The sequence below is a fragment of the Corythoichthys intestinalis genome, chromosome 11, assembly GCF_030265065.1.
Source record: "Corythoichthys intestinalis isolate RoL2023-P3 chromosome 11, ASM3026506v1, whole genome shotgun sequence".
NCBI classification, from domain to species: Eukaryota; Metazoa; Chordata; class Actinopteri; order Syngnathiformes; family Syngnathidae; genus Corythoichthys; species Corythoichthys intestinalis.
Genome location: NC_080405.1, coordinates 39,341,099 through 39,357,416, shown reverse-complemented (window position 1 = coordinate 39,357,416; position 16,318 = coordinate 39,341,099). Strand labels below are relative to the sequence as shown.

The 16,318-nt window shown below is 37.6% G+C and overlaps 1 protein-coding gene across 4 annotated transcripts in view; it reads right to left on the bottom strand.

The window, feature by feature from the left end:
- The window catches only part of flt4 (fms related receptor tyrosine kinase 4), a 186,715-nt gene that overhangs the window by 99,020 nt on the left and 71,377 nt on the right, over window positions 1-16,318 (bottom strand). For 3 of the 4 annotated variants that reach the window (XM_057850913.1, XM_057850912.1, XM_057850914.1), the window contains exons 3-5: window positions 12,768-13,042; window positions 1,299-1,435; window positions 1,051-1,216 (exon numbers count right to left, since the gene is read on the bottom strand). In XM_057850913.1, the coding sequence (XP_057706896.1) occupies window positions 1,051-1,216; window positions 1,299-1,435; window positions 12,768-13,042 (578 nt within the window). The remainder of the gene's footprint in view (window positions 1-1,050; window positions 1,217-1,298; window positions 1,436-12,767; window positions 13,043-16,318) is intronic. The other variant, XM_057850915.1, reaches the window with a different exon arrangement.

Below are 16,318 nucleotides of genomic sequence, written 5' to 3'. Positions count from 1 at the left end.
TATGAAAAAGAAAATCTCAACCACTCCTTGATGTCTGCGATTTCTGCAGCGCGACCCTTGTTATATGACCATGTTTCACCCGTAAAATCCCAAAAAACTCCAGCTGTTGCCATTCACAGCTGTGTCTTGACCCTCAGTGATACATGCTACATGGAGTTTCTGGATCGAAACAAGTACATGATAATATCTCGTTAAAGTCATGGCGTCTGTAATTCTGCTCTCGCGTGTTCTCACCTCCAGATAGGGTTTTGCTGTTTAAAAAATATTTTTTTAAAATATACTCCTGTTCAAAATTTTTCTTCCCCCAGAAAATAGAGATTTTAAACTTTCCAATGATGTATCACACATGCATATCGGACAATTTTGAAAGTTGGCTAAATTGGTGGTCTCAGAGCGGAATTTCAAGTCACCTGAGTGTTTTCCGCAATAAATACTTTTAATTATTCTATCATAAAGCTTATGTTCTAATTTGCTAATGTTTTGAAAAATAAACTTTTTCCCATTGAACAGTATTTTTTTTTAAACCCATATATCTAGTAACAAATTTTAGAGCTGTAATTGCGATACCATGACACCGTGAAACCGGAATATTTTGGCTTAAGGTTATCATACCGTCAGAATATCAAATGGACACATGCCGAGTTGCAAGTGGTAACTAATGTGGCAAAGCATCAATTACATAAAGTGGGGAGAACAAGTATTTGATACACTGCCAAAGAAAATATTTGAGTAAATGTGATACTTTAAAGCTGGTAATTGACAATCATTATTTTAGCATCTGTACAGCAATTTGAATAAAATGAATAGTAATGACCCAAGGTTTGCTTTGTCCCTAAGATCTAATCGCAATCTGTCAAGGTCTGATAAGGCAGATATTTCCCTTGGTAAAATCCCTTGTTATAATCAAGGCAATTCTGCAAGTAGTCACCCCAATCTATGTTATCTTAAACTGACACAGCCATTGGTTATTTCACGTGCCCTCCTTCACCTCCCTTCATTGATATTCCATTGCCTCTTTCAGCATGCACACAGCTCCGGCTGCTTATTTACCTGTAGTGTGAATGAAGTAGTTAACCGAGTGGTACTCTTTGCCTCCCAGGGTGGCCACACACGAAAACCCGATGAGCATTGGCATGCTGTCAATGATGTGTCTGGGAATGGACCAACCTCGCTTGTTGTCCCATGTCAGTTCATTTTTGTCCAGTGGGTTGGGATACTAAAATCACAGAACCGTAAGAAGTCATTAAATGCTTAATCGGCTTTGATGAGAGTCATAAAATCGGTGTCCTTGTACAAACCGCATAGAGCGTGACATTGAGGTCGGGCACCGTGACCAGACATGGCACGATGACGTCCGTTGAGTAACGTGTGATAAAAATGTTCTCCAGGTTGCTGTTAGAAGACTCGTCTCTCCTGAGGAAGGGCTGTTCGGGGTCTGGATACACAAAGCAGCAGGTCATTAATAAGTTGCCCTCCCGGCAGCTGGGATAATAGCAGCCATTACAGTGAGCCAAATATATTGCAGCCTCTTAATGACCCCAAAGGGCAAACAATACGGAAGCTTTATTGATATTATTATGATATGCATATACCCGCACTGTGTGCCCCCACATATTTTGATTAAATCTCACACCTTGATTCCCTCCTTTTGTGACTCACAGCTAATGTGTTGGTAATGTAGTGTCACCCATTTATGCCACAGCTCTTATCACTGGGAAAGCTTCATATTTCCGCAGCGTGAGTGCCCACCTTATCTCTAAAGCTCTCCCGCTAGCGCCGCGAGCCGTTGTACGCCAGCCACTGATGATGTATTGCCGCTTAAAACTACTCTTTTTTCACATTGCTTTCCTCTTCTCTTTGTTATTGCTGTTCACAAATCTGAAGAATCATAGAAGATTCTACAAGAGGAATGCAAAGGCAAACAATAAATAGCTCTTCAGAGACAATTATAGAAGAATTTGAGTGAGTGTGGGTGTATGTTCTCCAGGACAGACAGGCGTAAGGACAACCGTCTGGCTGGTTAACTACATCCACATGAAGCCGCATCTCATCCCGCCTCTCACTGCTTTCTAATTGATGGCTGCAGCTTCATCTGCTTCTGATCAGCCCCTGTGGTTAGATGTGTGGAGGCTGGTTTGTCACCTTGTCAGGTGGCATAAACATGCAATTCGCATGAGTAGACCTGGCAGAAAGCTATTCTGATCCACTACCCACCTTTTTACCTTCTTTTCAGTTTTACTTTACAAGTAGTTAGGCAAAGGAAGAATCAAGGTGGTGTCTGACATCAATATAATTACAACTAATTTACGTCAAGATGTTACATCATATGGTCGGGAAAATGCCAGATGTCAATGTCCAATTTAGGTGACTCACACTAATGGTAGCATAAAGTAGGAGGGCGCTGAAATGATGAAATCATTTGGCTGATGCATGACTTGCACTGTAAACAATATGATTTTATTAGTCGCCCTAATTTAAGAAAACGTAACTCAAATTATTGTCTAAATAACTTTTAATTTTGAGTATTCTTCACTCATTTTAAGTTAACATTGTTAACACAAGTTGAACTAACTTGCATCCTGAAACTTGTGGGCAATACTAAAAAATCTTTGAAAATAAAATTTGAAATGATAAGTTGTGAGACCGTTATCAACTGTAGGCCCTTTGCGAGATTTGACTTAGTGACTCCAGATGCCATAAAAGAGCGCCAAGATAAAATTCTTCAGCTCAGTTGTGTGCGCATCCCGCAGTCATTGTGGTGACACCGATTTGGATCCCGCTTGATGAAAAATGTTATTTATCTACTTAAATACAAACTTGGTAACTTTTTACTTTTGGTCAATTTTAGGGATGCCGCTGGACAAAAGCGGTAGTGTTTTGCCTTAAAGTGATCCTCTAACTTAAATACATGTAGGCTCTAATGAACCACATTTGTTCTCTTGTACTAAAATATGTTGTTAGAAACACATAAAATGTTAAATCAGTGGCAATATTTTATAATATTTAGTCCATATTTTGACAGTTAGTTGGCACCATGGTTTCCGGGCTCGCAGTGATGACGTAATTGGTATCTTTCCAAATGTGTAGCGTGTTAAACAATTACTTATTGCTCCCTAAACTCGCGAAGTAAAATGCCACGATGTGCTGCTTTTGGATGCAATTTCCAGTCAAATGGAAACAAGGGGAGTGAAGTCAGTGGTCAAGGTGGAATTATTATTTTTAGTGAATAAATGTGCATAAGTGGAAGCTTCTCCCCCTTTTTGGTCCCTGTTTGCACGTACCCTACCCACCGCGCATTACAACTGCCGCCCGAACATTTTTCCTGGATCCTCAGTCAAGTAAGGGATCCGTCTACTTTCTGGATCTGACGGTCCCACCACGTCTGCAATATTGGTTTCGGATCTGTCCATTTTTTTGATTCGTCAGTCCCACAGCGGTTTTTCGAATCAGTCTATTTTGTGGAATCGACGGCTGCGACATTGCCATGGGATCGGTCTTTAATTCCTCATTCTTCGAGTGAGTAAACCACGTGGATTTGGATTACTATTGCTATCTTTTATGTTGACTATTCTTTGTGGGAGTTTTCCCTCAAATCATACTAAATAATTAAAGCACTATGGCACGCTACACATACACATACACATACAGTGACTCTGACGTGGACCTCACAACAATGTTGGAGTTCGTCAGGGAATGCGTGTTTGCTTACTGCTGAGCTCCCGAGTGAAGAGTGGTCAAGGTGGAAATATTATTTTTTGTGAATAAATGTGCATAGTGGAAGCTTCTCCCCTCTCTGGTACTTTTATACACGTATCCTAGCTACCACGCGTTACAATGTACAAGACATGGATTACACAAGGTGTGCTCTTTGGCCTGTACTGTAATGTAAAGCACACGACAGCTCTGAATGCTAACAATCTACATAATTATATTGGGATAAGTTTGAAAACGCAATATGCTTACCTTTAATATCTGCTAATAAAACTGGAGTTCCAAACAGCATACACTCTCGCTCTCAACCGGAGTTCCAAACAGCATACACTCTCGCATCACCAGTTTTGCCCAACTTTTGTCTTATCAGGTATTTGCTGCACGCATTTTTCCCTGAAGCTCGTCTTGTGAACGACCGACAGTGCTGTCCTGCTCTTCACTTTTCAGATCTGGTTGAAATAGGAAGGGTAGAACTGACGACATGTTGGGAAAGCTAACGAGTGACACGCTGGAATTTCGGCAACGGGACCAGTGACGTCACGCACTGCGACGTAACAAGAATGGCGACCTATCACTTAAAATAATTTTACAAACTTTATTAAAACAAAAACATTAAGATGGGTTTTAATATCAAATTATTATAACTCATACTAACATTTATTTTTTAAGAATTACTTGTCTTAAAAATAGAGGATCCCTTTAAGGAAGGGTTTCCCATGAAGACCAGCACTGCGTTTCCCATGAGGACCACCGTACACACGCACAGTGTCGTAAAATCATCAATCAATCAATCAATCAATCAATCAATCAATCAATCAATCAATCAATCAATCAATCAATCAATCAATCAATCAATCAATCAATCAAAAATCAATCTCTCAGTCGCCTGCAGTTGGATTAAGGAACATTGGGGATGGATGAATAGTAATAAGGTAATAAATCCAGTTGTGGCTAAACAATAGCATTTGACGGTTAGCAACCGTGTGGCTTAGCGGCCGTTTACATGACGACTCTCCGAGAGGGCGAAAAATTTCATGTTTGCATCTACATGGTTCCGTCTCCATTCGACCAATGTCGCAATTCCGCATCAAAATGATGAAGTATTCATGCCAGGCCCTAGGGGGCAGTGCAGCTTTACAAGGCAACAGCGAATGATGCACTTTGACCCGAATAACCTCCTCAGCCCGGAAGACAACATGCTCACCCACTCCAAGCAATGGCATTTTTCTTTTGTTCCAAAAGGCACAAAAATGGAAACATTCAACATATTTAAATCAAAATATTATAAAAACAGTCATTTAAAGCCGACGTTCCACCATATTTGCGGTTTTTAATGTTTAGTAGCACCGCTGCGCACCCCCAATGTGAGGTGTACGAGTGCTGACGTTATCGGCACGGGTCCCGCGCCGCGCGAGCTTTTGATATGCATAAGGAGCAAGCCCCCTCATGCCCCTGCGATCGAATTCTTCCAATTTGAAAGCAGGATTCCAAGGTTTGCGTCTTTGCCTTCCGTCTTTACAGACACCATACGAACGCGAGGCCACTCCGCAACAGCCATTGCGTCTTGGTGTCGCAGAGTCGCCATGTAAACTGCCCCTTAGTGTGGCTAACCCCCCAAACCCCACCCGAACTCGTCAGCACTGACGATGGGGGTGGCGTCACACCTGCGAGTGAAAGTCAGGCCAAGGTTTATTCTGTATATCCTGGGAGCCTCCTTTTTTTTCCTCCTCAGACAAAACTTTTTGTTTCCTTTGTTGCTCTGCCATCTTTGCGGAATTCGCGCGAAAGCGTTCACATCGACTTCCGTCTTTATAATGAATCGGGAAAGGGGGAAGTGACGTATGCCGTAAACCAGTCAGCACATTTGTTGTTTTTTTGTGTGGCAGGATTCCTGCCATCCTCCTCAAAGTTAATTAGTGCCGGTGAAAGCGATACATACCCCTCAAGATATAAAAGAGGTATCATTCAACTAGTTGTCAGTCGACATATTATCACAAATGTTATGAAAATATTTTATAAAGGTTGAAAAGTGGCCTAATGTTGCTTTAAGCTTAAGTCCAGTTTAATTAAATTTTTTGATTTTGGTTGAATGTTTTGATTTTTCATACTTCATTTTTTTCAGTCTGCCATTATTTGACCTCTATGAAGTTGCCCCCCGACCCCCACCATCAGACGCAAATTTATAGAAAAATTATGTCATTTGTTTGTGCTAGGTTTGTACTGAAAAAAAAAAAAAAAAATCACTCGAAATTAATAGCTCAATATCTATAAAACGATAGCAGCACAAAGACATTTTATACAGCACAAACAAACACAAACGTAGCATAAACGAATAGAAACATTTCAGGTCCATTTTGCAATAAATGGGGGCTGTGTGACGTCATCACTGAAAATTATTATTCTAATATCTCAAATACGATAGCACAAACAAAAATTTTTACAGCACAAACGATTGACACAGGTTTTAGCCATTTTTAATCAAAATGGGGGGCTGTTTTACCTCAGATTGACCTATAAAAGAACCTTTAAAATCTCATAAACGATAGCAGCACACACGAAATTTTTTACTAACATAGCACAAACAATTGACATCATTTTCATTAAAATTTGCGTCTCATGGGGCGGAACTTCACGGACGTCATTATTTGTGGACAGATCAGAGTGGCATTTGTTAGGTATATTTTAAGGATGTATGTATATGCAGTAATCCTCAGTTTGTTGTTGTTGTTGTTGTTTTTTTAGGCCTGTCAAACGATTAAAATTTTTAATCGAGTTAATCACAGCTTAAAAATTAATTAATCGTAATTAATCGCAATTCACACCATCTATAAAATATGCCATATTTTTCTGTAAATTATTGTTGGAATGGAAAGATAAGACAAAAGACGGATATATACATTCAACATAATGTACATAAGCACTGTATTTGTTTATTATAACAATAAATCAACAACATGGCATTAACATTAACATTCTGTTAAAGCGATCCATGGATACAAAGACTTGTAGTTCTTAAAAGATAAATGTTAGTACAAATAGAAAATTTATATTAAAACTAGGGCTGTCAAAATTATCGCGTTAATGGGCGGTAATGAATTTTTTTAATTAATCACGTTAAAATATTTGATGCAATCAACGCACATGTCCCGCTCAGACAGTATTCAGCCTTTTGGTAAGTTTTACAGCAAGGCTTTTTGTGCTGTCTAACAGCGAACTCTTGTGGTCGCTTTGCGACATGGGTTATTGTTTTCTTGCCAGTTCAATATGGCTGCACGACGTCTCGGGCTGACGCCTATGTTGTAATGTTGTGCTTATATGATCCTTGGACAAGATTTGTCCGTAAGTATGGGTGTTGTAAAGAAGGTACATATTATGTTAGTAAGCGAAATGTTATATATTTTGTATGAGACGCTTTTTGTTTATGTTTAGTGAACCTGTATAGCGTGCTAAGCTAACGTTGTTGCTAATGCAAAGCTTGTGTACTTTTTTTTGTATTTTTACGACGGTCTAAAGAGGACAATGGTTTGAGACCATTTTATTAATAAATCAGATGAAAAAGGAAGAAGTCTGATTATTAAGTCGTCGTTCACTAGCTGTCTAGCTTTGGAAAAAGTAGACGCTTCGGAGTGAGGACAGCATAGACAGATTTAAATGACAGTAGAGTGAAATGCCCACTACAGTTCTTATGTACCGTATGTTGAATGTATATATCCATCTTGTCTTATCTTTCCATTCCAACAATTTATTTTACAGAATATATATATAATTTACAGAAAAATATGGCATATTTTATAGATGGTTTGAATTGCGATTAATTGCGATTAATTACGATTAATTAATTTTTAAGTTGTAATTAACTCGATTAAAATTTTTAATCGTTTGACAGCCCTAATTAAAACCCCTCTTAATGTTTTCATTTTAATAAAATTTGTAAAATTTTCAATCAAAAAATAAACTAGTAGCTCGCCATTGTTGATGTCAATAATTACACAATGCTCACTGTGCTGAAACCCATAAAATCAGTCGCACCCAAGCGCCAGCAGATGGCGACAAAACACCAAAAAACACAAGTAACAAGTTGACATGAAACTGTGCTATCATTTTAATATGTTTGAGCGGGGCATGTGCGTTAATCGTGTCAAATATTTTAACGTGACTAATTTTAAAAAATTAATTACCGCCCGTTAATGCGATAATTTTGACAGCCCTAGTTTTTTTTTTTTTTTTTGTCTCAGGAATGATTATTTACATCAATTAAAACATTTATTGTTGCCTCTAGGTTCTGAGTTATCCAGTTGAGGGAGCAGGATAGTCGTCGTTCAATTTTGAACTTGTTTTTACAATGTACTAATTAAATGCCTCACTAACAAAATAAATTCCTATTTAGATTTTGAGTATGTTTTCTAATCAAAAATAGACAATGTTAAAGGTTGATTTTCCACAGAGCAGTGGAGGCATCATCAATCTATCCATATATTAACACAAACTTGTTTGCTCGAAATTAATTAAGATCTCACAAAGTACAGACCGACACCGTGGCGACCATATTTGACAATTACGGCTGTAGATCAGTTAGCAATAATGAATGTTTATATTATGCAAGACAATGTGAAACCAAGAGGGATGAGAAAGTTCATTTTCACTCGTTTGAGTGTTTGACATGTTTGTTTCTCAGTGATTCCACTGAAATAGTCACAGATGAGTTATATAAAAAGAAGAAGCCTTATATCCTATTATTCATACTAAAGTAAGTAACATCTCCAATTAATACAAGATGTGAAGGAAGCTGGCCATGCTTACCTTTATCAGCCACTTTGAATCTTTAATTTCCAAAGTGCTAATCCAGGCAGTCTCTGGGGTGTGACAGATGCAAACCCAAGAACTGTGCTTCCAATAATGTGTGAGCAGCTTTGACTTTGAAATGATATTTAAACGGGAGCAGTGTTTTGGTGTAATAACTGAAGTATTTTTTGCACATAAACTCCCAACAAAAAAGGAAAATAAACACTAAGTCCAGATGGTAAGACCAAAGATCTGCTGACCATCCTTGGCAGGAGGAGATTTGATATCTCAGCTCGAAAACAAATCTAGGCGAAACAGATAAAATGCTGACTCACTGCAGTAGCAGTAAAAACAAAGTCATTGTTCAAACGCAGGGAAGATGACATTTGCACCAAACTCATCTTCTTTTTCAAAATTGTACACTAGATATAATCTTTCCGTGCTTTTTGCAAAAAGTTGAAGAAGGCAAAGTTGTGTGGTTATTTTGTGTATGTTTTGAATACACAATCCGGATGTTTTATTTTTATTTTTACAGTTTGACAGTAAACATAACCTAAGAGTAGCCACAAAGAGCTTGAAGCCTGTTTCTGAGTGAGTTGAGTTTGCTGCCCACACATTACAGTGCAGTGCAGTACATACGTATTTAATTCGTTCCAACACCCGTTTTGTAAATTTAAACGGTCGTATGACAAGCTCGATTTTTCCATAAAAATACATTATAATTCGATTAATTCATTCCACAACCCAAAAACCTATGCAAAATCCCTGATAAATTCTGCAGGCACAGTTATAAATAGCAATTACACATAGCAAAACAAATACATTATGAATACAAATCAGAATAATAATAACAATAATGATGTAACGAATTTATTTCCAATGTGGCGGTTGTGTTTTGCATGCTGTTCCTAAACACACCGTGTGACTGACGTGAGAGTAAGAGAGGTGCGGAAGAGTGGTAAATTTTACTTTCTCTTTTCATGTTCTGTTCTCGTTGACGTTAGCTAGGGCAGACAGTGGCTGTGTTGTGTTGCACAAGTACTAAAATAAATGATTAAAAACCTGATGAAGCTGACAACTTCCTTGCCGATGTTACAATAACAATAATAATAATAAGAGTCGTCCTCAAGATTGTAGACATATTCCGGCCGTACTCTCGAGCCATTTCACTGACGCGCACACCATGCTCAAAATTTTGTATCATTTCATCCTTAATTTCAATAGTAAACGTAACCTTTTTCCTGTTTACACCACATGCACTCACATCCTTGAGACCCATGTTGATATTTCTGAAAAGAAAATCCACCATGCGTCCATCTTGCGGGAAAACAATGAAATTACAATGTTGTCATAAATCGCCATATTTCAAGCATGTCGTCATATGTCGAGACCAATGACGGGTTAAATTTTCCGTCGGATGTCGAAAGGTATTTGTATCTCAATTTTTTTTTTGCACACAAGCTAAAGCAAAAATTGGCCTGAAAAACAGATTGCATATAATAAAAAAAAAAAAACTAATAATAATAATAAACAGATGAAAAACCCTTGAAGTTGGGCCCCTTGTGTATGTTAAATCACAACTTAAGGACTTTAGAGTATAAAACTGCATCTTTAAAGCTATGAAACAGCAGTAGAATACCATGGTCGGTTAGTCTTGTATTGCAGATGTATTATTGCTTTTATTTCTAGTCGTATATACTCCAAAATAACAACTACACAGTGACCAGCAGTGGTTGCCAATAGCAAAGCAAAATTCAAGATGAGATCTTGATCATGTCTCATTTACATCTCTGAGAAATGAATGAGCAATAATCAAGACCAGAGTGGTTTTCTCAGTTTTCTCAAATTTGTATCGTGAGAAGTGAGTTTCACAGTGAGCATTACATGAGAAGGTCTTGAGAATAGTTCTATTGGTACGAAGTCTGACAGCTGTCTCCTTTCATGATCTCACCAAGGGACAACTATGAGATCTTGTGCTGATCTTAAATACATCTCAATTTGATCTCATAACTTGGACTCACGATCTCAGTCATGTTTCAGTGAAAGAAATGGATGAGCAAAGTATTTTTTTTTCTTAAACTTGCTTCACAGCCGCCTCTTTTCCTGATCTCGCCAAACAACCCTATATTGTGCCAGTCATGAATATTTTTCAATTTGATCTTCTTACAGTCTGCAATTGCTCAATTTGGGTTCTCAAGATTCTTTCATTGTAATACAGAGTAGTGTTTCCTCTGATATAATTAATCTTGTGCCAAAATCTGAGAAAATTATATAATCGGTCAAATGAAGATAAGCGGCTTGGAAAATAAATGAATATAATAATTAAAATAATATCTGGTTCATTTGGTTCATCTGGTTCATTGTAAAAATTACAGACGTGACCGAAAATTTGGCGCGAAAACTATGGGCCGCTACCAATGCAATATTGGGTTTTGAAGACCGAAAGTTTACTACCAAAGAGTGTGAAGAACCTTAGTCCTCTTGTTTGATGACGTAATCAAAACACAGCGAGAAGCAACACGATGGCTGGCGCTGTCTCGCTAAAACTACTAGCTCACAGGCAACATGTCCGCGATGTGGAAGTTTTTTTTGAAGTATCAAAGAAATATATAAATTATTAAATGAAGGAAAATAAAATAAATTAGCTTCATCGCTGATACCTACTCTTTCTGGAGTTGTTTTCCACTGATGTGCCGCATCACATATATTACAGTGCACCTGAGCCCGTGCATGGCTCAGTGGTAGACTGGTCGTTCCCCAACCTAGCGGTTGCGAGTTCAATTCTCCTGATAAACTCGTCTAATATCCTTAAGTGTTGCTGTGTCACCAGTTAAAGATGTCCCGATCGATCGGGTCCGATCACGTCATTTTCAAAGTATCGGAATCGGCAAAAAAATATCGGACATGCCTTTTTTTAATATATATATATTTTTTAATTTAAATTGTTTTCTAATTGTATTTAACGTTACAGACAAAATGTCTTTCACTCATCCAGAGTAGTTTTGGCTTAAAGTAGGGCTATCAAATTTATTGCGTTAAAGGCGGTAATTATTTTTTTTTAATTAATCACATTAAATAATTAACGCATGCGCTGCACGACCCACTCACGCATTGTCGCGTTCAATCTATAAAGAAGCCGTTTTACCTATAGATAGCCCTAAAAGGCAGCGTATAATGAGTAGAGAGAATTTTGACAGCCTTTGGAGCCATTTTTTATGTGGCCAAAGCCTTACAAAACCTCTCTCACCAATTAAAAATAACGTGGGAGGCAATGTGGGGAAGAAAGGTAGTAGTTGATCATTTTCTTAACACCCTATGTTCTTTCCCAACGCAGAGAAATATCAATTGGTGCCCCTACGCACAGTCATAGTTGCACTTCCCATCATGCATTTGGGCAGAAGTTAAATGGCTGCAGTATCATTTACTGAAAGCTCAACAAATACACTAGGCGGCAATATTTAGTCACAATATACAAAGTCACATTTATCCTTAAGAATTACAAGTCTTTCTATCCGTGGATCCCTCTCACGAAAAGAATGTTAATAATGTAAATGCCATCTTGAGGATTTATTGTCATAATAAACAAATACAGTACTTATGTACTGTATGTTGAATGTATAAATTCGTCCGAGTTTTATTCATTTTTTTCTTAATGCATTGCCAAAATGTATATGATTGGGAAAAATTATTGGGAATGATTGGTATTGAATCGGGAGCAAAAAAAAGCAATCGGATCGGGAAATATCGGGATCGGTAGATACTCAAACTAAAACAATCGGGATCGGATCGGGAGCAAAAAAACATGATCGGAACAACCCTATCACCAGTAGGTAGATGAGGATATAGTGTCAAAGCTCCATTTTCTTCAATTATGAGAATATTGCTCAAATCTGGTTTTCTCAAATCAATCTCCTTTGTCTCACTGATGTCTTTGCTCATTTTGTACTCATCACTTGCTCCTAAGGGTATCCTTAGGAGCACAAAACAGAAACAAATAAGCAGAGAATGAGATAAATTTGTGATGATCAAATTCGTCTCACGAGACGAGATTAAGCAGCAGATGAGTAGCAAATTTTTGCTATGGGTAACGTCACCATTGCCTTTAAACACGGCTCTTGTTGGAACTACAGTACCTCTGAACAGCTTCTGAAAATAGCATCAATTGTGAGTCACGGTGTGACAGTTAAATGAAAAAGGGGAATAAGTGGTTGGAGGTAAACATTTTTCTTTACTATTATGAAATACAGAGCTGTGTGCATAGGATGTTAACTCACCCCTCACAAAGACATAAGTGCTTACAGCTGTGGTGCCGTCAATGATGGCCTTTACATCGTTGTAGTAGCAGCGGTAGTAGCCAGTGTCTCGCGCTTGCACCCTGGTAAGCGTCAACTTTTTACAATATGGTCTCCCTTGTTGACCTGGGCACTCACTGACTAGGACTGCCCTCTCCCCAAGGGGTCTGGTGAAAGATGATTGGCTCTGACGGTCGCTTAGCTTCTGTCCCACCAGAGATAGGTCAGGCCAGGCCCAGGTGAGAGTGCGTTGGCCCCTAAGGAGAGATCAACAAAGGTCATATACAAATACAAGCTCACGTCACGGTAAACGAATGTAAACTAGTCATGATGTTGATTCCAACAGAATGAAAGTGTCACCTGTGAAATGTCGAGTCTCTTAACGTACCGTAGTCAAAAATTATTTGCGTGCAATTGGATGCCTTTGGGGTGTAGCTGGTAATTTCCTCTGTGCATTGATCCACACATCCCTGCTTGTTTTATAGCTTAAATTGAGTTACATGAGCACATTTAAACCTGCAGGCGCTATGTGAGCGCGCTCCCCACCTACGTATGTCCACATCCGTAGACAGTTCTAAATGATGATGACTGGAAATAACTCTGGAAATTGAGATAAAAGTATTCTTTGGGCTATTTTCCGGTCATTGGTACAGGTTGCTTTTTGGATCGTTTTTCTTTGTAAAAATGTGATTGACAATGAAGACTTTCCCAGAAGAAGCTAAAATTTTCAGTACATAAATCCTGCGTTGGGAAAAGTGCAAAAGTAAAAAGTGATTTTATTTAAGGTAATTGGGGAAAAAAACTTAAGAATAATGAACAAATTGGCAGCAGATTTAATGAACAAACGAATGAACGAACGAACAAATGAATGAATATTTAATGACCATACAGCCAGGCTGGTAGAAGATACTGAAAGATGCAATATGATGATAAAACTGGATAAAATTTAGATGGAAAAAGCATCTGTGTTGACAAAAGAGGTGGGTAGAGTTGCAAAAAATTTTATTCAAGTAAGAATAGCGTTACTTCAAAATAATATTACTCAAGTAAAAATTATTCATCCAAAAAATGTACTCAAGTAAAAAAGCATCCAGTGAAAACAATACTCAAGTAATGAGTAACATTGTAACTGCTTATTTTTGTTTGATTTTTTAAAAAAATAATTACATTTTTTTTCTCTCAGCACAAACTTATCTATATGAACGGTTGTTATAATGATACTGTACAATAACCCATTACATAACCACATTAAGCCAAAGAAATAATAAAAAAAAAACATTGAATTTCGTTGAGAGAAAAAAAAAGACAGAAATGAAGCATTATTCCTCCAGAGCACGGGTGCCTTCTAGTGGAGAAAATAGTACCTAGTTTGAATGGTGAATACTGTAGTTCTGTCATAGTTAGGGTTGTTCCGATCATGTTTTTTTGCTCCCGATCCGATCCCGGTCGTTTTAGTTTGAGTATCTGCTGATCCCGATATCTCCCGATCCGATTGCTTTTTTTGCTCCCGATACAATTCGAATCATTCCCGATAATTTTTCCCGATCATATACATTTTGGCAATGCATTAAGAAAAAAATTAAATAAAACTCGGAAGAATATATACATTCAACATACCGTACATAAGTACTGTATTTGTTTATTATGACAATAAATCCTCAAGATGGCATTTACATTATTAACATTCTTTCTGTGAGAGGGATCCACGGATAGAAAGACTTGTGACTTTGTATATTGTGACTAAATATTGCCATCTAGTGTATTTCTTGAGCTTTCAGTAAATGATACAGTAGCCATGCCCAAATGCATGATGGGAAGTGGAACCATGACTGTGCGTGGTGCTACCAATTGATATATCTTCTCTGCGTTGGGAAATAACATAAGGTGTTAAGAAAAAGATCAAGTGCTACCTTGCTTCCCCACATTGCTTCCCATGATATTTCTAATCATAGGGAGAGGGATTGTAAGGCTTTAGCCAATTAAAAACAGGCTCCAAAGGCTGCCAAATTTCACTCTACTCATTTTACGCTGCCTTTTATCTCTCTATATAGGTAAAACGGTGCCATTCCAGATTGAGCGCGACAATGTGTGGGTGGGTCGTGCAGCGCATGCATTAATTGCGTTAAATATTTTAACGTGATACATTTTTTAAAAAAATTAATAACCGCCGTTATTGGGATAAATTTGATAACCCTACCTTAAGCCTAAACTAAAGACTCTGGATAAGTGTAACATATTATGTCTATAACGTTAAATACAATTAGAAAACGATTTAATTATAATATGTATATATATATATTAAAAAAAGGCATGGCCGATATTTTTTTGCCGATTCCGATACTTTGAAAATGACGTGATTGGACCCGATCAATCGGCATCTCTAGTCATAGTTACTATTATGAAATCAAAAGGATCAGATCTCCGGTTTTCCGCGGTCAATTGGTGCCAAATAAAAACTGGGAGGTTAAAATCTGTGCTTTCGATTCATGTTGAGGGGCGCTTTACGGTGTTTTATAGAAGCCACATGATTGAACAGGCTGGCATGATCATAGAATGGAAAGCTTGTGTCTGATTGGTGTAATGGAGTCATGTGATTATTGTTTTGACATCTCATTGGTGAAATTAGTAGCGCTACTCTTGGCATCACTGGCAAAAAATAAATAAATAAATTGAATCTATTATGTAGAATAAAGAGAAAAAATGTAACGACTCTAGTGTCGCCAAAAGTATCGGCGTAAGAGTAGCATTTTTTCTTCACAAATCTACTGAAGCAAAAGTAAAAATTATGGCTTAGTAAAACTAAGCTCCTCAAAAAGTTACTCAAGTAAATGTAACGTAGTACATGTAACTCGTTACTACTTACCTCTGGTTGACAATATGTATTTTATGCATTTGGTAAGGTTTTACTTTTGATTTGAGTGGATGGCTTGCTTTTGCTCTCCTGCTACAGTATAATGCTGTGGTGGCCCCAAGTAACTGTCTAGGGCTGCAGCTATCGAATATTTTAGTAATCGAGTAATCGACTGAAAATCCTATCGATTAATCGAGTAATCGGATAAAATAAATATATTTTTAGGTGAAGAGCAATTATAAATATACATGAGAAAACAAGACATTTCATCTAATCTTGAACCATTTTCAGTCAATCAATGTCTTTATTTTCGATGTATATTGTTGAAAACAGCCAACAATTGCATCTCAGATGTAACTAGAATTTGCAAAAAAAGACTAATTCACTGCTTACACTCCAAAAACTTTTAGATCTTATTAAAAAAAAATATATATATATATATAAATTACCTAAAAATGCCGTTACGCTTGATAACACACATCACTTAAAAGTTAGGATTTTTCCCACGTGTTTCTATTTGTGTCAAGTCATTTTTAAGTTCTAGTTAAGTTTTAAGGTTAGTCTAAACTGTAAGTCCTGATAGGATTTTGAGTTTTTGCAGTGTTCAAAATAAATGTATGACATAGGCTGTATTGGAGCACATTAGGGACCAGTGCTACTTGGTGTTTTATCCAGCAATGAC